We start from the raw sequence: 25,212 nt of genomic DNA on the forward strand, positions 1-25,212 counted from the left end.
ACACCTTACCCAAAAAACCAAACATTTGTTGGAAGCTGAGGCCAGGCAAATCACAATGGGACACAAGCCTGTGAGCTTTATCATGGCAGGCAGGGACACCAATGGCAGAAGCCAATGAACTGGGGGATCCTCCTCTGCCTGACCTTTTGAATTACACTGCACATTCCTTGGAGGATAACTTTGGCCAACCCAAGGTAATTGGCTTAAAGAGGAGTATCTGTGTAATATTACCCAGACAGTTTAATGATCTCTTCTGGAGGGATACATCTTACCTGATTCTATCTCTGGAGTGAGAAATGTAAGTACTGGCCAGCTACCCCAGCTCATTTTATAGTAAGTCAGAGAAAACTGGGTCCAGCTTACCTGCCTCAGATGCTCAGCTGAACATGGAAGGAGCCATCTTCAAATAATGCCTATTTCTCTGTGATGACTGTGGAAGGCACCTTAAAAGTGTCTGGAAGGCACCTTAAAAGTGTCTTTAACTCAGAGACAAACATGCAGCTTTTAGACATCAAAACCACGGCAGATGAATTTCACCTTAGTTTATCAAGCACCCAGCTGAAATTGGCTCTGCAGAGGAAAATTTAAGTCAGTGTCCATATATGTATTTTTTAATTGCGTTAAAAGTGGAGAGCAAGCTGTCACTGTGTTCCTCAGGCATTAGCAGCAGGTAATGCTGACAGAAATCACTCAGAATTAATGGTGCCTCCAGGGGAGGTAAAGCACAACAATTAACCAAGGTCCTGGGAGTGAACCATATTACCATTCTTGTTCAGTAAGGACAAGCTGTGCTTCTGGCTTTTCCATGGGGATGGACAAAAAACCCCAGGTTTCCTGCCTTGAATACTTTACAACTCAGTTTGCACTCTGAAGCAACCAAAGGGGAAAGGCAGTAAAGGAATAAAGAAAGGGGAAGGTTACACTTCTCTTGCAGCCTCTACTTCCTCCCCTGCTGCTGCTGGGACTGAGTGAGAATTAGGATTAGGGATGACAGAAGGCCAAATTATTTCATTGCGTTGTTCTTCTGACTCTTTAGAGTCACCACAGCCCAGAGCAAGAGCATTTAATCCCACGCTTCTCAGCAAAATGCAATGAGAGACAAAACCACGAGAAGCTGTCTTGTTATAAGTGTTGTAAAGATGAAAAACCCTGATCAAACACTTCCAGATTTGTCAAACTGTTTTGCACCATTTACTGACATTTTTATATCTGTCCATGAAAAGGCAGCTGCCAAACTGGTGATGATAGGGTTAACACTGTAACTTTGCATAAAATTATTTGGAAATCAGAAATTTTCTGGGCGTAAAAGCAAGTGAGTACAGTTCCCTCTGTGTCTTAACTGCCATGATAATGCCTGAACAAAGCATTATGAAGTTAAACTGTCTCACAAAAAATATTTAGATTATCTGCATTTATATTATTAATAGAGGGATGAGGTTCTCCAAAGTACTGTACTTTTCACTGGTTTGAATCAAAAATATATACAGCACTTCTCTATCCTGTGTGCCACTCTTTGCATGTCCACATTGTCCTTTACAAACTTAGTGGTGCCTCTTTGTTCTTCCACCGCAAAATTCTCCTGTGGCATTTCACCCTACATGGAAAATAGAATCAAGCCCAAATGCATCTGCACCTCGTAAAAGGAAACAATGCTGGTTTGTTGGAGCATAAAATGTATTTTCTTATTAAGGCTTTTCTTTTTTTTATAACCCAGAAATAATTAAAATGCAGATCTTTTTTCATGCTCACCTAATTAGAACAAAGGCAGTTTTCTCTAAGATACAATGTGTTATAAACACATATAATTGGTGATGCATCATGCAGAACAGACTGATGGAAATGATTGCCTGAAACATCCATTTCTGTGCTATCATTCTGTCTGTGTGTCAACTCGCTCACATAACCTCATTTGAGCACAAAGATGAGCACACTTGAATGCCTGTCACATGGGCCTTTCTACCCCAGAAAATGAGGGGAAAAAAGAACATCCTGCACATCTCATCTCAGGGAACTGAAAAGTCCCAACGCCACTGCAGACAAAGAACCCTAATGTGCACAGACGCGTTTAATTTAGGTGTAAAAGCAGCTCCCACTGCTCCAGTGGGTCTTCATATATTTGCAGTTAAGAGCTTGTGATAAGTTTCTCAAGAGATCCAGGAAACATACTAAATTTCAGCTGTGTTTCCTCAGTCTAAAGTCTTTGGGAATATATTGAGTTTAAATAGATGTGTGGGGGAGCACCTTTAGACCCCATGGGAATGTTTTTGGGGCCCCTACTTTTGTCCTGAATCTCATAGTTACTCTGCCAAACAGAAAGCATTATGAATGATCTGAAAGTGATCAATAGCTCCTCTAAATTCACCTTTTGTAAGTAACAATTCTGTGAGTGATTGTTGTTGAACTCAAATGATACCTGCTGGCGTCATGTAACATTCACCAGGTTCTGCAGTAGCTATGTGATCCATGGGGCCCTTTCTATCTTTGGTCTGACAAAACTTTGTGTGACTCCATGGCAATCCCATTAAAACAAATTGTGTTTGACTGATAAATAGCTGGATTAAATCAGACCAAGAACTGAAATGCACTGAGACAGCTGCTGACAATATTCCCAGTACTGGTAATGCTTTCAAGGATGTACAGATATGCCTGCCAAAGGATGCCCTTGCTGCTGTTCTTCCCTTTATCTGACAAGAGCAGGGACCTTGGATCCTGCTGGCTCCATAAAACCTGTTATCTGAAATATGAGGGCAATGGTTTGTGTGGAGGTACTCATGCAAATACAGATTATTCCTACTTGAAATGTAGGGTGGACATGGTTAAACGTTGGCATGGGAAGAGAACATCACTGGTTTATTTCTTTTAAAGAGAGGAAATGTTATGTATGTTTTCATAAGACTCTCAGCTCTCTGCTTTTTTTTTTTTTAAACATGGCTACATAAGAGGCTTGGCATTGTTGAAAATTCCTTCTTTATGCCTTTTATGGTAATTTTTAGGGATTCTGTCTAATTTTTTTTTTTTTCCAGAGTCATGGTCAGGACTAAATTTTAAATAATTTCAGATAGATATAGAACTGAATAAACCTAAAAGAATTTACATTTTTTGTTAAATGTGAATTGTAACTTCAGTGCAATATTCCTTGTGTTTTGCAGCCAAATATGTAGCTCCTAGAGGCAGAGTTCAATGACAACACTGTAAAAAATTATATTTTCAATGTGAAATGAGATATCCAAGGCTGTTTTATCTATGCCAGGCTGCTTTAGCAATAAAACATACCTCTTCAGAAAACTGCTCCATGAAGGATCAACACAAATCTCTGACTTTAAACAGAAGATAACTGAGAACTGAGAATATTCAGAAGTAATATAGTAGTTTTTTCTGTATGGCCTGTAAAGGTAGCCCCACAAACACCAAACCAGGCACTTTTGAAAGTAACAACAGGACTGGAATCAAACTCTGTAGAAAGTAACCTCTGAAATGTGTACCATTAGCCTAGAAGTACTACCTTTTCCCTTCTCTTGTAAATCATGTTAATGATTTCCTGGATTAGCACACTGAACTCCCAGTGTGGTTAATTACGGTCTTAGATTTTTTTTCTTAATTTTATTTTCCATAATTAGAAAAGAATTTCCTAATCCTTAAGGCAATGTTTCCTTAAGTATAAATAAAATGTAAGAAATTTTCTTGCTTCCCATCTTAACCCTTACATGTGCCAAAGAAATCTGCATTGAGCAGGTTACCCTGCATGGATCTTGTAGCCACTTTGGAAGGTAAAGGGACCTTTATGGAAAATGAATTTTTGAATTGTTACAGCTAGTAAACTGCAAGAGAACATAAGAATTAATATGAATACTATTTGAACAAAACAGACAGCATCCATCGGGCAGGATTCTCCATTAATAACAGGCTGGCTGCACAAACCAATTCCCCAAATACCAACATGTAGAAAAGCAAAGCACTAAACTGTACATGTTATAAAATATCACATCAAGCTGCATAATGAATGATATATCCCACAGTTTTTCATGTTTTGGGGGACTTAGCTCATTTATATCATGGTGGTCTCAGTCTGCATGAATGAGTGAGCTCTTGAATTCCTGTGGAGCTGGGAAACACTTTCTGATCCATTTCGGGAAATGGACGAGTGCAGTCTGTAGTCTCTGCCTGCAGTCTGCTTCCAGCACAAGCTCCTCCACTTTCTTTTCAGCTCCCCCTGCACCTGTGCTCAAAAGAAAATGCACAATATGAGCTGAAAATTTTCTTTTATGTGAGGAAGTTTTCCATGTCTGTTGGCTGTCACATGGGGATCTCTAGGAACAGAATCATAGAATGGTTTGGTACAAACTTTTAAAGATTCCCGAGTTCCACCCCCTTCCATGGGCAGGGACACCTTCCACCAGACCAGGTTGCTCAGAGCACCATCCAGCCTGGCCTTGGGATGGGGCTACCACAGCTTCTCTGGGCAGCCTGTTACAGGGCCTCCACCACCCTTAAAGAAAAGATTTTTCCTTCCTTTAAACTTTCCAGTTTAAAAATGTCCTGACACTACAGGCCCTGCTAAGAAATTTTTTGCCATCTTCCTTATAATCTCCCCTTTATGTACTCCAAGGTGCTAAAAAGTCCCCCCCCTCATTCTCCTTTCCTGGCTGAGCAACCCCTACTCTCTCAGCCTGTTTTCACAGGTGTTCCAGGTGTTTGTTTATAGTGGCCAGAGGTGTTCCAGCCTTCTGATAATTTTTGTGGCCTCCTCTGGACCTGGTCTAACACATCCATGTCTTTCTTGTACTGGTGACAATTCACCTCTCTTGACCTTTAATGCTGAACAGAGGTGGCTTTTTGGGCTACAAGTGCACATTGCCAGCTCATGGTCCATCCTTCACCCCCAAGTCCATCATGTTGGATGGCTCTCAACTCCTTCATCCCACAGTCAGCCCTGCACAGACCCAGATGCAGGACCTTGAACTCGGCACTGCTGAACCTCTCAAGGTTCTTTCCCCCTCTCACAAGCCTGTCATGGTCCCTCTGGATGGCATCCCTTCCCTCTACAGTATCCTTTTACAAAGGTCACATAACTGAGGCAAAGACTGCCTGCACTGTGTGTGAAGAGGTGCCCTAAGGTCACATTCAAAAATCAATTTTGTATCGCTTGTGCTGCAACATTAGGTTTTGGTATCGAGCTATTTATCTCATGTACTTGAGGCATAGGATCAAATGATTAGCCCAAAATCAGGCATCTCATGAATATCAAAGACCAGAACAGCACTCAGGAGAGCTAAATGTTAATTGTCTGCGCAGGTGTCTTCTTCAGACAGATTCCTCCTGTCAGACACTGCATAGGAGCTGAAATCAAAAGGAATTCTTTGCATCTTTCTCAGTTGAGACCATGAAAACCATGATGTGCTGAGCACTTCTGAAAATCTGTGCTGTTCTGAAGTTTAGATACTGACAGAACATTACCCCTAAATATTTACTAAATGATATTTCCAGTTCCAGATGGATTTTCAGACGTGTTGCACCTCACTTGCACATTGCTTCTAACAGAGCTACATCAGATCACATCAGGAGAAGACACTAACACCTCAGTTTGCAAGGAATTCAATTCTAAACAGCTCTTAAAGCTCTTCCCCCAGCTACACTCATTTTTCCTGTTGTATAAAAACTGTCCCAAATATATTCCACTAATAGGAATGCAGATACCTTCTAAAACAGTTTTGTGCATCAGAGCAGAATTATGGGGGCACTCATACATTTACTAAAACCAATATTTCACATTCTCAGTAGGAAAGATGAGACTTACTTCACTGTTCAAAAAACAATACAGGACTGCAACAATCAACCCCTGGAAAGAGATAATATTCCTTAGTTAGTAGGCAGCACTCGCCTAGGTCAGTAAAACTTCTTTTGATTAAAAACTTTAAAATTTACCTGAAAAGATCCCAAACACAACTCAAAGATTATTTTATAATTGTTGGAGCTGCGGTCAGGAAACAGAGCAAACACTGTGTAGTGAACTCCAAATAAAGGAATCAGCAGCAAGGTGGACTTTGCAAGTCTCCTGGGTAAAGGAAAGAGACAAAGCTACAATTTAATGATGAGCTCTTGTTCTAGTGAGATGAATGTGTAACGGTAGGGTTAGTCTGTACATTGCTCATGCACACTATGCAAACAGCACCTGGGAAATGTCATCCAGAATCATCCCAACTAAGAGATTTTCATGAGCCTCAAACACTAAAACTTCATAGCTTTACTGATGGTGTTAAGCACACAAAATTAAATAATTTTCAATGTTGTCAATTACATAAAAAGACTTAGCAGAAGACACTACTTACTGAAGTTAAGGAAACAGAACTTTACTAAGGAGAACTGCTCTGACAAACAGCTCATGAAACTACTGGAATGATAAATTGCTACTTTTACCTTATCTGTCATTTATTTCAATCTAATAACATCAGTTCTATATAATATACAGGGCCAGTCATGGACAATTTTGGATGTCTGGCATCAGATAAAATCTGAGAAATTATAATGTTGAGTTCCATAATTCATCACTGTATTGATGAATATAGCTTGATTCAACAATGAAAGGATCCTGTTGTGAATTCACCTATTTTAACAGAAAAGTTACGGTATTTCAGTATTTCAACTAGTTTTATTTTTTCTGTGTCAGTCTTCATGGCCTTGCTTTGTTTATAATGGCCCAGGGGCTGCATCTATTTGTGTGGAAATAATTTCTGACAGCAAAGCTTCTCAAAAATAGCAAATCCCTCACATCTAAAGATGATACCAGACACAGGAAAAATAGGGATTCCTTAGCAGAAGAAATTCATTTACAACTGGAGGGGATGACACTGGCAGCAAATTTCCTGGTTTCTCAAAGGAAATGGAAAACTGATTTTATTTGGACTTAGCCTTGTCCACTGCAAGAGCAAAATAAACAACTAAAAGGGTGGAACCAGCTACAAGCAGGTTCAGAGGAAGAAATAAAAATGGTGACTAGCATGAGTAGTATTAATTTTAGATTCATATTTCACTTTCACTCCATGCTTGGCTCAGTAATTTTTGTTTAGTTGATGCTACTTCCTCTATACTGCACTTACATTTCGGTAAAAGAAAGGGACATAAAAACCATCCTTATTCTTCTCTGCATTTTAAAAAATGCATTTGTAATTTTATAAAAGAGCCTCCCAGATCTTTTAATTTTCTCTGCAGATGCAGTTTCTTGAGGAGGTTAATCTACTTTCCCATGGGTATCAGCTAAAGACCAGAAATGCAAACCTAATCAGGCAATCAAATGCTAAAAGCAAAGAATTTACGGGGCTGAATTATGAAGGACAAAGTTGATAATAATGTGAATATTTCACATTATAAAGTGCTACAGTAAACTGTGGGAAATGGACTGAAAGTAAGGGAATGCCTAATCTTCAAAAATTAAATAAATATCACATGGAAGCAATGAAAACTTTATGTCACAAGAAGTAAACTTGAGGGGATTTCCTGCCCCATTGGTTGGCCATTGTGCTACATCATAATGTGGCACTGCACAGTTCCATCTAGATTCAACAAGCTCTCCTACATGTTTAGATAATTGAATCAGCGAATACAAAACAAGACCCCTTTAGCTCTGCAAAACAAACATGCTTGTCAGTGCAGTTGTGTTGACTTTTCTGGGGCACATCAGAATTTTTCACTTTTTGCATCAAACATCACATTGTCTACAAAACACATAAGGTCCTGCTTCTCTTGGCTTTAAGGATATTCTTTGTTTTTGCATAGCATGTTTTGTCAGCTATCAGAACAGGAATTCAGTATTTCTTAAATGAAGGGAAGGTGTTATCCAGGAGCACAGTGTCAAAGGCCACTCATATGGCTTTGGATTTTCAATGTTTGTGTGAGGTTTTGTCACTGAAGAATCATATTGACACCTTGAACTCTCAGAGTCTGTGTCCAGGCTTTAAAATAGACCTATTACAACAGACTTGACTGAATATTATTATTATCCAGCAGTTCTTATAATAAACAACAATAACAACAGATATGGCAATAGAGAACAATTTTAGCAATGCATTTGAAATGTCCCCCAATATCCCTTGATTTTAAAGCTGTGGAAACAAGAGATATTTTAGGATTTGATGTTCACACCAAAACACAAAAGAAGAAGGTCTGAACAGAAATCAAGTTGTTCTAAGCCAGAAACAACTGTTGTCCTCTAAAAAAGTACAGATGCTATTTTAAATCAGTATAAAATACTCTATTTAATTTTTACATTTTTGGTAAAAATAAAAATTTCAGCTCTCAAAATATATGTAAGCATTTTAGAAATTAAAAAAAATGTTTTAAGGAGGTTGAAGGAAAATAATTTTAAAGGATTTTAAACATTTCTTATATCAAAATTAAATGTTTATATGTCAAAAGGAAAATGTTACTTTCCATATATTTTGTATCAGCATACTTATTCATGGATTAAACTCAAATTCAAAATAACTTGTTGGTCTTTCTAAAATGAAGTATTTTTTATTGAATTAAGCATTTGATAAAAATATATTTATCTCCATTTCAGTATAATTGTATTTATTAAACAGTATCTAAAAGTAGTTCTAAATTAAATATAATCACACTAAGACAGCAGTTTTTGATTTTCAGCAGATGAAAACTTAAAGAGATTATTTTGCTTCTGTCTGTAATATCTAAAAATATGACTCACTTGTACTGTGACTGGTCATTTCCTCCAACATCTGGAGATCTTAACTTCTGCAGTAAGATTCTTATAATGCTAATGAAAAGTATAAAATTCACCTGGAAAGAAAAAAACAAATATAATGGTGATTTCTGAACCCTCCACTCAATCTGCAGCAAAAACAAATTCTTATCAGGTCAGACAGGAGCCAAGTCAGTGTGGGAGTCGTGCACCTCCCTCCAGAGCCCCTGAGTGCCAAACCTCTCGTGTTCTGCAGCGCCTCTTTTGCCATGTCCAGCAAACACTGCAAGCCCAGCACTGCTGCTCTGGCTGGCAAAAGTCTTTGAAAGACCCAATTTTCAGAAGTGTCCTCCTTCCACTACTTCAGCTGAGGACAGGTTTCCCAGCAGGATGGGACCCTGGGTGTGGTTTCCTGCAATCAAGCACTGTCCTAAATTGTCACATTGCTAATTGTCCTAAATTGTCACATGGATTCACCACCGGAAGCCCAAAGGCAGTTTTGATCCTCCCTTGCTCCTCACCCCAACTTTCAGTGTTTTCTGTCTGAATTAGGGTTAGAGAAGATTGCTGCACAGCTGATCTGTCTACTCCAACTAAGCACAAAAAGGGCTTCTCACAGGTATTTGACTGTTTTGGATATTGATGCTGACATTACAAATGAAGGAATCACAGAACAGCTGGGGTTGGAAGGGACCTCTGGAGATCATCCAGTCCATCTGAATCCCTGCAGCCTAATTCTCATGACAGCCCTCTAAGACAGAAGAGTAGCATTTCATTTTGTATTTTATTTCATATTTTAGTTTTCAGAAAGGCACTTGCATAAAAATCATTATGATCAGAACCTAATCAGTCTAGAAAATTGAAGTATAAAACTCAGTATATCCTAAGTCTCACTCCCATTATTTATTCAGCCCTGACTTTCAGCTTCCTCTGGTCACCATCCCTTCTGGTGTTGGATTCTTTGGTGTGGTCTAGAAAACTGCACCCTAAATATATCATGTCCACGCTGAAGTAAGGGAACAGTTGGAATCCACACCTTCAGAGCTACAATGTGTGCTAAAAACTGCAAATCCAGCTACATAAACAGCTGCATCAAATGCACACATCTTAGAATAAATTAATCTAGAGAAAAATTTGTATCACAGTGAAAATGAGAATTTTATTGTTTTAAACTCCATCCCAAAGCACAAAATCAGGAGGTGGGGTACATAACCAAGCAGTGCCTGTCTCACTGCTATAAATCTCTGTCTTCATGTATTGATGGAACCCTTCTTTCTCCTAAAAATTTGGCTCCAAGCTTTTAAAGTTCAATGAATTTCTGTGCCTTCTATAACACAGCCTATAGAATTTGGGATACTGATAAATAAAACACAGTCATGACAACTGCATGTCCCTCTGTTTTTAACATTTTGTTTGAAATGACAGGTGAAGGGTAGTGAAAGGAACTGACAAGGATGAAATAAAAATTCAGGAAAAGTACCTCTAATATATTTTTTAAAAAGAAATGTTAGAAAAGATAGGATTTTGCTGAACTTAACATACTTATTTTTGCAGGCAGATGATTACTTAGAGGCTTACCTATAAAGGTAACAGACAGAAATCTGTTATTGCAGATTTTATCCGCAGACTTAATGCAGCTGAGTGCCCACAGCAGGGGATATTAACTTGTCATACACACTGGGGCCAGTATTAGTGGAGAAAGAGAGAATAGGGGTAACAGCACATTCACTTGGAACAGCCACATCCAACTGAGTAACTCTGAAGTGTGTACAGCATGAAATGTGAACCTCCGCCAAATGACTTCTCTCAAGCCAGAATTCCCAGGAGGAAATGCCAGGGAAGTTTCTGACACACTGAATTAACTGAAGCCATTCCTACTGTGCAAAATGGTATCAGAACTTGCTCTCACAATGCTGTTGGATAGATCAAACTTTGCTGCCTGACCAGTATTCCACTTGACTTCTCTTCACTACGATCCAGCTCCAGTTCATGTCTGCCAGTGCACTCTGAGATAACTTCCTGGACTTCCCAAACTTCCAGGTCCAGGACTGCTTTGGAGCAGCACTGCCTTCTGGCACATGCAGTCTCAGATAATTGTTCAAACTGAGCATCCAGAGAACAGGGTTTCCTGTAAACACCAGGTGGTTTGTTTTGCTTTTATCTTCCAAAACACATTTTCCTAACTCTGGATTGTTCCCCATTCTCCAACTCCTTTGAGGTCCAAGTATTCCCTTCCTGCTGCAGGTCTCTTTCATGCTCATTTCTTCATAACATAAAACATCTTTGAGGACTTACTTTATTCATTTCACACATATGGCCTACTCTTCTTTCTCTCCAAACTGCAGAATTCACACTGATAATGATGACAGGAATTTTTTCCAAAATGATTTTCAGCAGGCATAGATTGAAAAGCTTAATGCAAACTTCTGAAATCTTGTGTAATCTACTAATTCCCTAGATCTTCTGCTTATAATTTAAAAAATGAATCAAGTATATCTAAAACACATTAATTTTGCTCTCTGACTATTTTCAGAAATGGACATATAACCATAGTATATTATGCCCAAAGTTAATTACACAATAATTACAGGAAGATTATTACACTAGTCCAGTAATTCTAATGAGTTTCAAACAAGAAAAGCCCTGTGAAACAGTCTCAAATGGTATTATTTTGCAAATATTCATGTTCAATATATATTTTAGTAGGCTACCAATTAAAGAAAGATACACACAGCCATAATTTTTTGACTAATATCAGATTCTCAATTGCAAGACTATCTATTTACACACAAAATCAAATCTGCAATTCATTGAGAAGTATAATTAGATTTTTCCTTCCTCAAGGCTCATAAACAGAATAGATGTTAAAGAAAGAACAATACACAAATAAAAGCAACTGCTAATTTAATAGGAGGCAGATAAATTTTGAAGGCAACAAATTTTAATGGCCTTGGCATCTGTTTAACATTTCTCCTGCAGCACAATTTCTTTTCATTAAAACAGAATTCTTGCCTATCTGTAACTAGCAGTAAAGAATAATGGCTACATGCACTGCACAATGCTGAACAGATCTATAATTCATGCTTCAAATTTTACTTACTATAATAGAAATTAAAATTGGTATTCGTATAACCCACCAGGGACCACCATGCTCATTTGTATCCCAGCAGCTATAAAAAAAAGAGGGAAAATCATGTTGACATTAATATCATCTGGCAAGCAAGACCTATGAGAAATATTTCTTATAAACAAGTCAAAGCACCCTAAAATATTGCCTGCTTTAGCCCAGAATCTGGCATTCAATCCCTTCCTGCTATTAATTTTATTCCCTTTGTTTTAATATGCACACTTGATTTCCCCACCAGGAGCACTGTGTTCAGGTGTGGACTCCTCAGCATAAGAAAGATGTGGCTCTGTTAGAGCAGGTCCAGAGGTGATCACCCAAAGGTGATCAGAGGGCTGAGGTACCTCTCCTGCAAAGGCAGGCTGAGAGTTGAGGTTGGTCAGCCTGGAGAATACAAGGTTCCATGGAGAAATAATTGTGACCTTTCAGCACTCAAAGGGGGCTTATAAAAAAAGAGAAAATTACATTTTGCCAGGGCAGGTAGTGATAGGACAAGGGAGAATGGTTTAAAAATGAAAGAGGAGAGATTTAGATGTCAGGAAGAAATTCTTTACTCAGAAAGTTGCAGAATCATTTCGGTTGGAAAAGACCTCTGAGATCATTGAGTCCAAACTTTGACCAAGCACCACTGGACCATGGCATTGAGTGCCACATCCAGCTATTTCCTGAGCACCTCCAAGAAAGCTGACTCCACCACCTCTGTGGGCAGCGCATTCCAATGCTTTACAACCCCTTCAGTGGAGAAATTCTTCCCAATGTCCAAACTGAACCTCTCATGGCACAGCTTGAGGCTGTTTCCTCTTGTCCTGTCACTGGCGGCCTGAGAGAAGAGACCAACCCCCAGCTGGCTACAGCCTCTGTGCAGGCTGCTGTAGGGAGTGACAAGGTCTCCCCTGAGCCTCCTTTTCTTCAGGCTAAACACCCCCAGCTCCCTCAGCTGCTTTTCACCAGACTTGTGCTCCAGACCCTTCCCCAGCTCTGTTGCCCTTCTCTGGACACACTCCAGCACCTCAATGTCGTTCCTGCAGTGAGTCGCCCAGAACTGGACACAGGTCCCAGGGTGTGGCCTCAGAGAAGCTGTGGATGTCCCATCCCTGGAAGTGTTCAAGGCCAGACCAGGTGGGGCTCTGAGTAACCTGAGTGTGGCATCACTGCCCATGGCAAGGAGGGCTGGAAACAACTGGTCTTCAAGGTCCCTCCCAACCCAATCCATTCTATGATTCTATGAAATCTGAAGCCAAAACATCAAGCACACTGGGCTGTACCATTAGACATCATGGAGGGTGTTGACCTTTGTGGGAACCAAGCTCAGTTTCACTTTGTGCAAGGACACTTCTCCAGTGTGCACTTAATGCTGACCTCTGGGTAGCAGGAAGATCTAAAGCAACTGACAGGTGCAACTGGAATTACATAATTTCTTGTGGGGCATGTAGGTTATAGATGCCTGGAACTTGTTTGTGAAAATGTGAGACTGAACCTGAAGTTCTGTCTGAAAAACTGAATATTTAATTTTCACCCTGGGCTCAGTAATTTTGGTCCAAATACTCTTAAGTGCTCTGAAAGGTTAGTCAGATTAGAGATTAATTACCCTTTGGACTTCCTCTGTAATCATAATGACAAAGGAAAAAGGAGTTTGCCTTTGGTTTACACGTTAGACATCTTGCAAAGAAAGCCTTGAAATTATGTAGGATATGATTTTTAAGTCTAATTGCAGAAAAAATTGAAAAATAATAGTTGGACAAAACAGGACTACGCAAACTGGTTTTCCACTAGTTAGGAATGTTCTCCCATTCCTTGGGAGCAGCAGGATCAAGTCTGATTTTCCTACAAAATTCTTGTCTCAGTTCCCCTTCACATGCCAGGAAGCTCCAATTAGCTTTAGCTTTACCTGGCTATGTGCATCTGACACACCCTTACATCACTTCCCTTTTGGGAATGTAATTTGTCTGTACCCCAAGTTATCTACACTTCAATCTCCTGAGTTTCCAGTTAGCAAATGAGCATGGCCAGTGCCTTCCTGCACACGTTGCAGCACTGAGCCCAAGGACTCCGCTGCTTTTTCAAACATTATTTTGACTTCCCAAGCAGATAGCTCCAGATGTGGTGTGCCAAGGAGTAACAGTGGTCATAACTTATCTCTGCTCTCTCCTGTTCTCTGAGTTTTCCAAATAAACATCAAGCACAAAGCACAACTGAAGAGCTCCCAAACACCTGCCCTTTTATTGCCATCTCTGGAATTTCAGTTCTGTGCTCATCCCCTCCAGAGCAGCAAACCACCTTTGTGTGAGTAGCACCACACCCAAGGCAAGGATTGCACAGGCATGGGGGGATTTAAACTTTCTGTCCCACACACACTCACCCAGTGTCCTCTAGAATGATCCGTGTCACTGTCCATGTAATAATGAATATCGTAGGAATTCCTGAAAAATGCCAAAAATGTTTAGAGAATGATCACAAAAATGCAAGTCCACAAAAAAAAAAAAAAAAAAGAAAGAAAGAAAAAGAAAAAAAAGAAAAAAAAGAAAAAAAAGTTCAGCCTGCTAGTAAGCAGCTATTCCCCAAAACACAGAGCATATACTAAACAGCTCAGTGAATGGAAGGAGAGGTCCATCTGATGAGCTACATGATTACGTGTACACATCAGTTATGTATTACAAAGACTGCAGGGAAGTGAGTGTATTTCTCATAGAAATGCAGCCATAATTACTAATACACAAAAAAATGACTTTCTCAGGTTTCTTGCAAGGTGTCAGAGGGACTTACAGGGAAATAGATACAAGTTATGCATTCCCAATGCACCTCCAAGGACCGCAATATAAAATAAAAGTATAAATCATTTCATAAGGAACCTTGTCCACACACTGGTTTATTCCCATTTCCCAGCAACACCCAAATGTTTTATGACCACCTATTACTGGAGGTATTAAAGTGTTCCATATAAATATCATGGCACTTTCTGTAAATGAAAGGAATATATATATTTAAAACCAGATGGACAGTATTATTGGGCTTTTCAAAAAGGAAAATTGCATAGTATAGCTCATGGCTGTGCAGCTAAGCTTTAATTTTCCTCACAAATCAGAACACCTGAATTATATGTTTTGCAGTGGCAGCCCTTGCACCAGAGCAACCCCAGGGTGTGGTGCAGATGGCACAGGTGAAAGCTGACCAACACATACACACAGAGAAAAAGGAACATTACTGGGAGATGAGCAAGTTCTTACCCCATCCTATCAGCAGGTAGATGGTGAAGTGTCTGTTGGGGGAGAATATTAGCACAAGGAGGATGTGGAGGTAAAGTCCTTCTACCAAGAGCCAGTAAAAGTTTGCCATAACACCATACTGAAAAAACACCAGAATTGCCTTGCAGCCCACCTGAAATGTGAGAAGGATCAAATTTGTAAACATGTCACAGGAACGATATACTATAATATTATTTTTATATATATATATAATATGCCATATTATTTTTGTTACTACAGCCAAAAATCTTAGCTGTCTTTGTAGTATCAATAAACCAGGTCCAGTAGAAATTTTTATCTTCAGTCAAGCAAACCGCAACATCTCAAATGTTACTGCATATATTAAAAGAAAGTGAATTATTAAAAATTATTTAGTTGTCTCTCATTGCTAATTCACTCAGAAAGCTTGAAAATTTCATAGGATAAATATAGAAAAATATGGTGCTTATCAATAAATGCACATTTGCAACAGTTGGTTAGTGAATAGCTATAAAATTAAATTATCATCTACTAGGAGTCTAATAAATGTATCAAAACATTACATGGCATCCTAACACAATAAAAATTAACAAAGAAACTACTTCATTATTTTTTTCAAAGCTAAATGCGAAACTGAGTGAAAAATATAACTTTATTTTATTAAGTGCCTATACTTGGAACAAAAAGTTGGTTGGATTTTTAAAAATAATATTTTCCCTTTAGAAAATGTTTTAGAATTTCTTAGTTAACAAAACACACAGACATATATCAAAAATTGTTGCTTATAGTCTGTGTGCTGCTCTTCAGAATGAATTTTCAGATGTCTGTGCTGCTGATGTTCCACAGTGCTGGCTGCTGCTGCTTTGGTACTTCCCAATGAGAATCTGGGATGTGAGAATTGAATATGAAAATGTTCATATGGACTGAGAATGTGCCAAGAAATGTGATGATATGGTGAATGTAACAGACTACACAAACTGGACCAAATAAAATCTCTAGTTTCTACCAGCTTTACTCACTTCTCCATTTTAAATCCCCTTCATACCTGCATTTTTCTGTTAAAATTCCAAGTGCACCAGATACCTAAGCAGGTAACTTACTCATTTTCAATGATTAATTCCTCTCTCTAAGCATAGATGTTTATTAAGAAGTGAGATGCAGTCACCAGCTGCTAAGCCAGAAGGGCACAGACCTCTTCAGGGAGATTTCTTTGTACCCATCAGCCCCCCAGGATGTCCCAGATACCTCAGTGCATCCCAAGTAACATCCATGCCTGTGCACATGGTAATATAGAAAACTAAGAAGGAGTCCAAAGGCTTGAATTCATTTCGCCTGATTTTATCTGCCTACAACCAAAGTCTGAAAGCAAGCTAACTTTGCTAAGACTGATTTTACCTCTGGAGTTTGGGATATCCATTGCAGATCAGCAATGGGCCAGAAAATGTAATATGGATAAAATTAAGCATTTCAAAATGTGTGAAAAGTTGAAATTTTCATGCAAGTTAAAATTTGCTTTTATGCTTAGGACTCCTTAAAATCAGATCAGCAGTGAAAATGTTGTAATCCTTTATAAATCCAATATTCCCTTGTATTACATTCTTAACTTACATACCAGAACCCTGCATCAAAGTATTTTCCCTTCCTCCTGCAGGTAATCCTGTATCAGCTGTAGTTCCCCACGCTGAACAGTGAAGGTATCTATCAGTAAAGTTAGCCAAAATCAATTCTCCATGTAATCCAGAGCCAGGACCTACTTACAGAGTTTATGGACTGTGTGTTTTAGATCTCTGTGAGTGCAGCAGAACTGTGGAACATCACACACACACGGCAGAAGGGGCAAACCCCACGCGCTGTTATGTGTGAGAGGCAGCACCAAGCCAGTGCTTGATAGACAGACCAGCCTTGTCAGGCTGGTGCCAGATTATCCCACATAAAATGCAACAGGAATTAGCCAGCAGTCCACAAAATCTGACATATTTAGATAGGAATCTGACATATTTAAATAGGAAAGTATAGGGCTTTGTAGCCAAGAATAACTGGAGAATAAATTAAATTGCTGAAACCAAGTAGTATTTTGAGAGTCCACTGAACAGTCTTTCAAGGACCTAAGAACTTCTGATCATCCCTGGCAATCTGTTTGCTATCTAATTTGCCTAATTGGGGTCTACTAACTCAGTTCCTGTTTTTCTCCATTAGAAATACTCTAGATTATGAATTCCTATATACAGCTTGGTATTCACTGCTAAGAACTTCATGTTTTGGGACAATATGGCTTCATCAAGACAAAAATATCTTATTCCATTTTTTTTTCTCAAACAAGCTTAAACTGTAGTTTATTAAAATTAGAAGGGATTTTTGACTGAAACAACAAAGCAGCAAATGGGGCATATCATATAGAGGTCAGTTTTTTAACAGCAAGGCTTGAGATTTTTTTAAGCCCTGCTCATGAAAATGCAGTAAACATATTAGCTTGCCAAGAATGCAGATGATAACACTTCTGTCATAGCCCAGAAGTACCGAGGAGTTAATGAAGACAGCTCCTGCAAATATTTAATTTCCTGAGTTATTCCCTCCCTCCACTGATACCTGTCCAATTCCTGGACCCCTGATAAAGCTGCTGGAACACTTCCAGAGCATCTGCCTTTAATCACTCCCAGCTGATGGCACTCCTGTTTGTCTTCAGCCCTCCCAGCTGATTAATGCAGTGGCCATGTTTATTCTGAGCTGTATCTGGTTATAACTTGTCTTGGCTGATGACAAGTTGTCCTTCATGGACACACAAACAATGTTAAGGTCTCCTTCTTGTGCTACAACCTTCTTTATCTGGATATGTCTAACACCCCATTTTCCTAGTCATTATATTCTCTTCAGAATTGTCTGCACTGAAATCTTGGTCCTCCTAAATATTTAAAAGGATCAGGGAGGAAAATTCAGTGACAGAACAGTGTTACACCAGGTAGCAAATGAGGTTTATTACCCATGAGGTTTGATCCTCTGGACAGTGAGCTGTGTTGGAGCTGGAATAAAGAATATCATCCTTGACTAAAACAGAGATTGCTCTTAGAATGAAAGAGAGGAACAGGTTCAGATGGATGTAATTCCGAGTACAATGAAGTTTTCTAAAAAAGAGATTTAAAAAGAAGCATTTTAGTTTATGAAGCAGAAACTGTTGAACAGACTTCTATTACTCTTGTGGACATTTCTTAGCAATATGAACCTTGAGTAAGAGCATACCCTTTCCTTTTCTGTCATTTTGTCAGTGCTGCCTTGCTGTTTTCTTTCATCTCTTGTTTCTGTTCAGTATCACAGATTAAAAGATCCCAGTGGTATTTCTCTTACATTTGAACACCACTTAATAAACAGACATAATAAGCTGACAATAAACACATTGTATCCTTCTGTGTGTGCACTCATTCCAGTGTTTTTCTTGCAAATACAACTTTGATTATCCTGGATGTGCTCTCACCTATTATTTTCTGGTTTAATTATGTTATTTAACTCCTGTATTTTGCTACAGAGTGACTTTTGATCCTATGGTGATGGTGTATGCAGGAGCAATTAAAAATGCATTCAGAACATTTGATCACCCATCCTTTCTATCCAATGAATGCAAAACTTCTTTAGTCTGGTAGCCATGTGAAAGCCTTACAAACAAATGACAGATAAAAGATTCCATGTAAGTGAATGAGTACTCAGGGGAAGCGAGCTATAAATTGAGGGCTTTTCCCTTAAAATACAGTCCCTTCAAGATTTTCCTGTTTAAAATACTCTTTTTATAGAAGATCTCTAGAAACCAAACTGCTAAGAGGTATTTGTGGTCACAATGAGCACCTTGAGCTGCGCCTGGAAATAGACCAAAAGCCAAGGCATTTCAGCAAGCATGAGCAGTGAAAACATGAAAATGCAATAGGTGTAATGGCAGTGTGCAGTGGCAACTTACAGGTATTCTTCCAGTTGTGATTTTTATCAAATATAATAAACCATTCTGAAATTACTGAAGCAAGGATAGTTACAATGAGTGCAAGGAAATAAAGAACAGATCTGCCATGCTAGCCCTGAATTTAGCAAAGGACATAATACCAGGGTGAATTTTAAACAGTTGTGAAAAAATGCAGTGATTGCTGAGGCCTTGCACATCCTTTGCTGAAATACCACTATTATGTTGGACTGCATCACGTGTTCCTGTGGAATTCAGAGATACATGCAAGCTGCAAATAGGAGGAAACTATTTCTCTTGAATAACTCATGTAGATGATTAGTTATTCATCCCATTCAGTAGCTCAAAAAATAAATGTTGGATATATACAAGGCTGTCAAACCAGAAATTAATTCTTAATTCGACTCTCTGTGTTGGGAGGCCCCAATAGTCCCTGCAAATAACAGAGAAATATTCTTCTTGAACGGGGTTTAGAAGAACATATGTTGCCTCATGAAAAAAAGTCTGGTTTTCCCTGACTCAACTGGAAGACTGGGAAAAAATAACTCTAGTTGGATATCTAAATTGACATTGAAGGTTTTGAGTACACCTCTTAAATGCTTGATTTGTTACACCTGACTTCTGGTGATGGGTGACATTCAGATGTCTCTAATTCTTTGTATTAAATGTGGTTTTAGCTTTTAGCAGTTTTGAAACTGCAGTAATCTGCATTGGGATCTGCCTGGATAGCCATGACTGGCTCAATTATTTTTTAAAAGGTATTCCAAACATAATTATGGGTTATGTATCTGCTCTGATTGGACTCTGAAGATTTAGATTTTCAGGAAATTTGATGGCAGACTGAAAGGCTTACAGAACTCACCACAGGAATATTTCATGAGAGGAATGAGGCTCTAAAAACAACATGCTGTTATTACGTATTATTTGTACTTCCTTTCTACCAAAAAGAATGTGAGATGCACTTTCTTGGTTTTCTTGGTCCTAAGTGGAGCAGAAAAGCTGTGTGAAGTTCATAATGGAGAATATAAAGGCTATTCTGTTAGACAGGTGGAAGTGATACATAAAGGCCTGAAGGTGGAGGGACTCAGAAGAACTGCAATACTGATAAGACCAGTAAAAAGTTATTTTACTAGTTGAAGATTTAAAAGTTATTTTACTAGTTGAAGATTGCCATCAGTCTGAGAAAAGTCACAGAAATCAGGCAAAAGCAGCAGGCAGTTCTGCCTTTCCTAACACTGCCTAACAAAACCATTGCAGACCCAGCACAATTATCCACACCTTTACTACTGTGCTTGGAACTGGTGAGGCTTGTAGCTTGAGCACCATGTTCAGTTCTGGGTCCCTCATTTCAAAAAGGACATTTTTGGGGTGCTAGAGGGTGTCCAGACAAGGGCAATGAAGCTGATGGCAGGTCTAGCAAACGTCTTGTGCAGAGCAGGTGAGGGAAGTGGGGTTGGTTTGTCTGGAGAAGAGGAGGCTCAGGGGAGCCCTCATCACTCCCTACAACCACCTGAAAGGAGGGTGCAGCCAGGTGGGGGCTGGTGCCTTCAGCCATGATTCAAGCGAAAGGATGAGAGGAAATGGCCTTTAGTTGCATCAGGGGAGGTTCAGATTAGGTATTAGGCAAAAAATTTTCACTGAAAGAGTGTTCAAACATTGGAATGAGCTGCCCAGGGAGGTAGTGGAGTGAACTGTATTTGGAATTGTTCAAAAGGTGTTTGGACACAACACCTGGGGATATGGTTTATGGCAGTGCTGGATTGATGGCAAGAGTACATGATCTTGAAGGTCTCTTTCAACCTTGGTGATTTGGTGATTCTGTGATTTACAGTTGGACAAACTAGTGATTGCCTTTGCTTACAGTACCCCTGGAAACCACTCAGAAGCTCTGCAAAATGTGGCTGTACTCCTGTATTGTAAATGCTGGGAAATGGCCTGACGAAGGCAGGAATGATGAATCTGACTCCATGTTCTCAGAAGGCTAATTTATTACTTTATAATACCATACTAGTTTAAAAATACTATACTATACTAAAGAATACAGAAAGAATACTTACTAAATGCTAAAAAGATAATAATGAAAACATGTGACTCTTTCCAGAGTCTCGACACAGCTTGGCCCCAACTGGCCAGAGAGTAAAAATAACTCACACTAGAATGCAATGAAACAATCACCTGTGAGTAAACAATCTCCAAACGCATTCCACAAGAGCAAAACAGAGGAGAAGCAAATGAGATAAGAATTGTTTTCTTTTTCTCTGAGGTTTCTTAGCTTCCCAGGAGAAAAATCCTGGGCAAAGTGATTTTGTTGGAGAATGTGAATGCCACACTCCTGTCCAGTGGTGAGATCAGTATACAACTAATTCTCAAGAGCAATTCAAGGTGTTGATTTTGATAACCAAATAGAAAATGCTTTATGTAATCACTCCTAAATTATTGTTCTTTCTTAAGGGGTTGTAATGCCTGTAAATTTGCAAAATGCTTTGAAAATTGTTAAAATGATCATTGCTAGTAAAAATCTAGTCAGCATTACATTACTGTCAGCTGTTTAACTGCAAAAAGTGTAAACTCAATGCATTTTCTAAATAATTGAGCAATCAGACAGCAGTTAAAGATGTCTTATCATTGTTAATATTTACTCATGAAAAACACATACCTGAAAAGACAAAGAATTATACTTCCTGTTGTAAGAGCAATCAGAGATACGCTGTGTCCAAGGGTATAAATTGCTTTCACCCTCACATAGAAGTTGACCTGTACAGAAAAATATATATGCAGGAACTACTTACTGATACATCAAATTGTCTGTGAAATTATGTAATTGTCCATTAAATAACTCTGAAAGCTATAGCATGATTTTAATTCTTTGCTCTACAGTACATGATGAGAATGTTATATCTCTACTCCAACACATTTTGCAAGGCAATATCTCAAGACAATCGACTTCAGTAGAAATTTCAGCCTCAGAAACTCAGAACATAGACACATAGTCTGGTACCATTCCAGTTGATTATACCATGGCAATGAGGTCAAATAAAGTATCAGATTCATCAATTTCCATGAACACAATCAAACCGGTAAAAGCAAGTCAGTTTGAAAGAGTGGATTATCTCTAAAAGAGAAAATTTTCCTCATTCCTTCTGCTCTAGAGTACTTTGTAATGCAGTTCTACATGAATTTAATTTTAAAGACATGTTAAAGTCTCATTAATTTCTCATTCTAAATTTTCAAATACTTTATTAAATGGTGACACAAACCCTTTCTTTACTAAAGTTACTTGCTAAAACTTGGATAGGAAGTTTTTCAACACAGGAAAAACAGGCTGAAATGCAGTCTGCTGATTAACTGCATACATCTGTAAACTCACCAACTACACACTACAGGAAGTCCTATTCTGAATAACACCATCAAGAAAAATAGGGCTAAATATTTTCAGAATTAAACTCCTTCTCCATTTATGCCTACAGCAAAGTCATTAGACTGACATTAGTTTCCACTCAAGTGAAATAAAATATTAAAACAGTGAAGTTTTTAAAACTACATTATGAAATTAAAGATTTTAAAAGCAATATAGAACATGCTACATATAAGAGACAGAATTTCAATATTTAGTGCACATGGTCACCATTTGCCTTCCCCGATGAGGCTGGTAAAAAGTAGCAAGGAAGCAACACTTGTAAGTAAATTAACATAGTCGAACGAATCTCAAATTACTTTAGTATATTTATTTTTATAGCACTCAAAAGGCCAAGTAAGGAGGTAATTTTAGTAATCCAAATTAATGATGAAATTATCTGAACAATCCCTTTGTAAACATTATACAGATATGGAAAAGGCAAAATAAAATGTGAAATGAATGAAGACTCTTGCAACTTCTCCGTTGTAGATATGGTGAAAGTCGAAAACTATGGGAAGCAACTGCCGTGGATCTTAAGTGCATTCATAGCAACTGCTATGTTACGTATTTCAACCATTAGATTGTACAATAAGAGAGTCTCTTGTATTTTGGTATAAAGAAAGTAGCTGTTCAAACTGCATTAGGATGATTGAGACATGCCCAACGAGAAAGCTGCACTGGTTTAAATTTTTCATAATTCCACACCATTTTGAAAATTCTGTCTAGATTTGATTTCAGGAAAACTCCACTGACTGAGATACTTGGAACAGGAAATCGCAATTGCTTTCAGAATTCATACATGAAGGAAAAAAGGTGGAAACCCTGCATGAAGTTACTAACAAAGCATCAGTTGTCCAGCCCCAGTGCTGTAACAGTGCCTTGAATTTATCCTCTGGCCATGTCCTCTGAGCTTGATAGAAACTGTCAGGCTGCTGCCCATGAAGTGACTCTGCCACTTTGCCCTGCTAGGGAGAGCAGAAGATTTTGTCTTCTGCCAGAAAAAACCACAATATTTCATGTAATGTTTCTGGCATTCTGTACACACGCATGACCCCCACAACAAATAGTCTGGCTAAGATCAAAAGAAGCACCCCGTGTGTTTTTAGCCCAGCAAATAGCTGTCAGCATCAGCAGGACTGAGTCTCTGCTGGCCATTCCTTGGCCAAACAGATGAATGGGAAATAACTGCAGGGAAATATGTCGGGATTGAAATTAATCAGCCAAGACTGCTTGGACATTACCTTAATAATGACAATGGTCATTTTACTAAAGCTAGGCATGAGAAAATAAGAAGTAATTACACATTTGAAATTATTTTATCATATGATAATTATTATCCTTATTTTACACTTGAAATGGTAGAAAAGAACACATTTCCCTTTTCCTCAGACATTTTAGTGGTTTAGTTTCATAATGGAGAGAAATCTTAGATGTTACACATTTTTCTATGATCAAAAATTAACCGTGCTTCTCAAATAGTTGCAAAGGTAAGTCAACACTTACCCATTTTTAATCCATTGCATCAAAAATTACCATTATTCAAATTTACGTGTTTTGATTTTCCAAAAAATTTCAATGATTAGAATGCATCTTAGAATGCATCTAATCACTTAGATTATTAGCATGGAGCACTTTATCAGACTCAGCACCAAGGATGATGCAATCATACTGCTCCTTACATTTCCTCTATGAACATAAAAGATGTGTCCTAATTTGCCTGTAAGGCTTCTGTAACTCCTAGAGACTCCACAAAAAAAAAAAAAAAAATTAGTAAATGGTGTTCTCAAATTATATGTCAGTTAAAAACAAAAACTCCATAAAGACAAAGAATTAAATTCCACATTGTGCTGTGGCAATTGAAAACCAGGAAATTCAACAGACTAATATTGACTTAGTCACAGCTATTAAATATTTGTCACTCATCTGTATTTTAGCTAGCACCCTTTAGAAACAAACTCTGTACTTTATTGGTGCAAAAGAAACAGGCAAGGCAATGCCAAATCTGATAGCACAAAGCCCAGTGACTTTTATACAAAATGGGATATTTTATTTATTTCTTATTGCTCTGTGTGAACCATAATTTCCCATGCCTCAAGTAACATTCAGCTTGAACCTCTAAACTTAAAATATAAATGTGCAAGATTGTCAGGAATAAAATTACTGCAACAAAGGCATGGATTGACCAAAAGAGAATTTCAGATATTATATTTTCAACATATTTTAACACAGAAGAAATATTACAACCTCTTCAGATTTTATAGCTCTTTTCAAAGGAAAAACTGATTCAAGTCTTAGACATGAAACTGAAATCCCATTATGAAATTGAAATGACATGAACTTTTCTGCAGGTCTAACAAAATCAGAACATAGTAATAACAGCTGGCCTCTGCAAAACATTCACATGATTATTTAAGCAACGCTGACTGCAAAACTGGAATCCAGCTATTTATTTTTAAACTTCTGAGGAAAACATCAAAATTACAACCACAAAACCGAAGTCATTAGGTGGTTAGGCACAGAAAAAAATCAGTGGCTTATGATTTTCAGAAAAAAATAATGGAAATGGTTACAGGAAGTGTTAATGCTTTCTAAAGAGCTAATCCTAAAATGTTTCCTCCTTTTTTTGTGGCGACTTAATGTTAATAGGTTTTAAAAGGGCATAAACACTGACGCATAAAATGAAATTGGATTAGTACAAGTTTGCCTAATTTGTCTTAAATTTTTTGAAAAGTCTGTTTTTAGGCACACTTGTGTTTTGTTTTCTTAGAAAAGACACCTGTTTCAGCTAATGTTTCCTTTAAATTCAGTTTCATGTTATTTTTACTAAGTTCAGGAGACAGA

The 25,212-nt window shown here is 38.2% G+C and overlaps 1 protein-coding gene across 1 annotated transcript in view; it reads right to left on the reverse strand.

Moving 5' to 3' along the window:
* Positions 1–3,409: 3,409 nt before the first annotated feature.
* VIPR2 (vasoactive intestinal peptide receptor 2) overlaps positions 3,410–25,212 on the reverse strand; it is a 46,293-nt gene continuing 24,490 nt past the window's right edge. Inside the window, exons 5-13 of the mRNA XM_054273899.1 lie at positions 21,631–21,728; positions 18,015–18,156; positions 15,041–15,191; positions 14,176–14,236; positions 11,793–11,862; positions 8,699–8,790; positions 5,923–6,052; positions 5,795–5,836; positions 3,410–4,216 (exon numbers count right to left, since the gene is read on the reverse strand). Coding sequence (XP_054129874.1) covers positions 4,046–4,216; positions 5,795–5,836; positions 5,923–6,052; positions 8,699–8,790; positions 11,793–11,862; positions 14,176–14,236; positions 15,041–15,191; positions 18,015–18,156; positions 21,631–21,728 — 957 coding nt within the window. The 3' untranslated portion in view covers positions 3,410–4,045. The remainder of the gene's footprint in view (positions 4,217–5,794; positions 5,837–5,922; positions 6,053–8,698; positions 8,791–11,792; positions 11,863–14,175; positions 14,237–15,040; positions 15,192–18,014; positions 18,157–21,630; positions 21,729–25,212) is intronic.

Source organism: Melozone crissalis, unplaced genomic scaffold, assembly GCF_028551555.1.
Source record: "Melozone crissalis strain CALT ecotype California unplaced genomic scaffold, PUWL_Pcris_2 ptg000016l_1, whole genome shotgun sequence".
Lineage (NCBI taxonomy): Eukaryota > Metazoa > Chordata > Aves > Passeriformes > Passerellidae > Melozone > Melozone crissalis.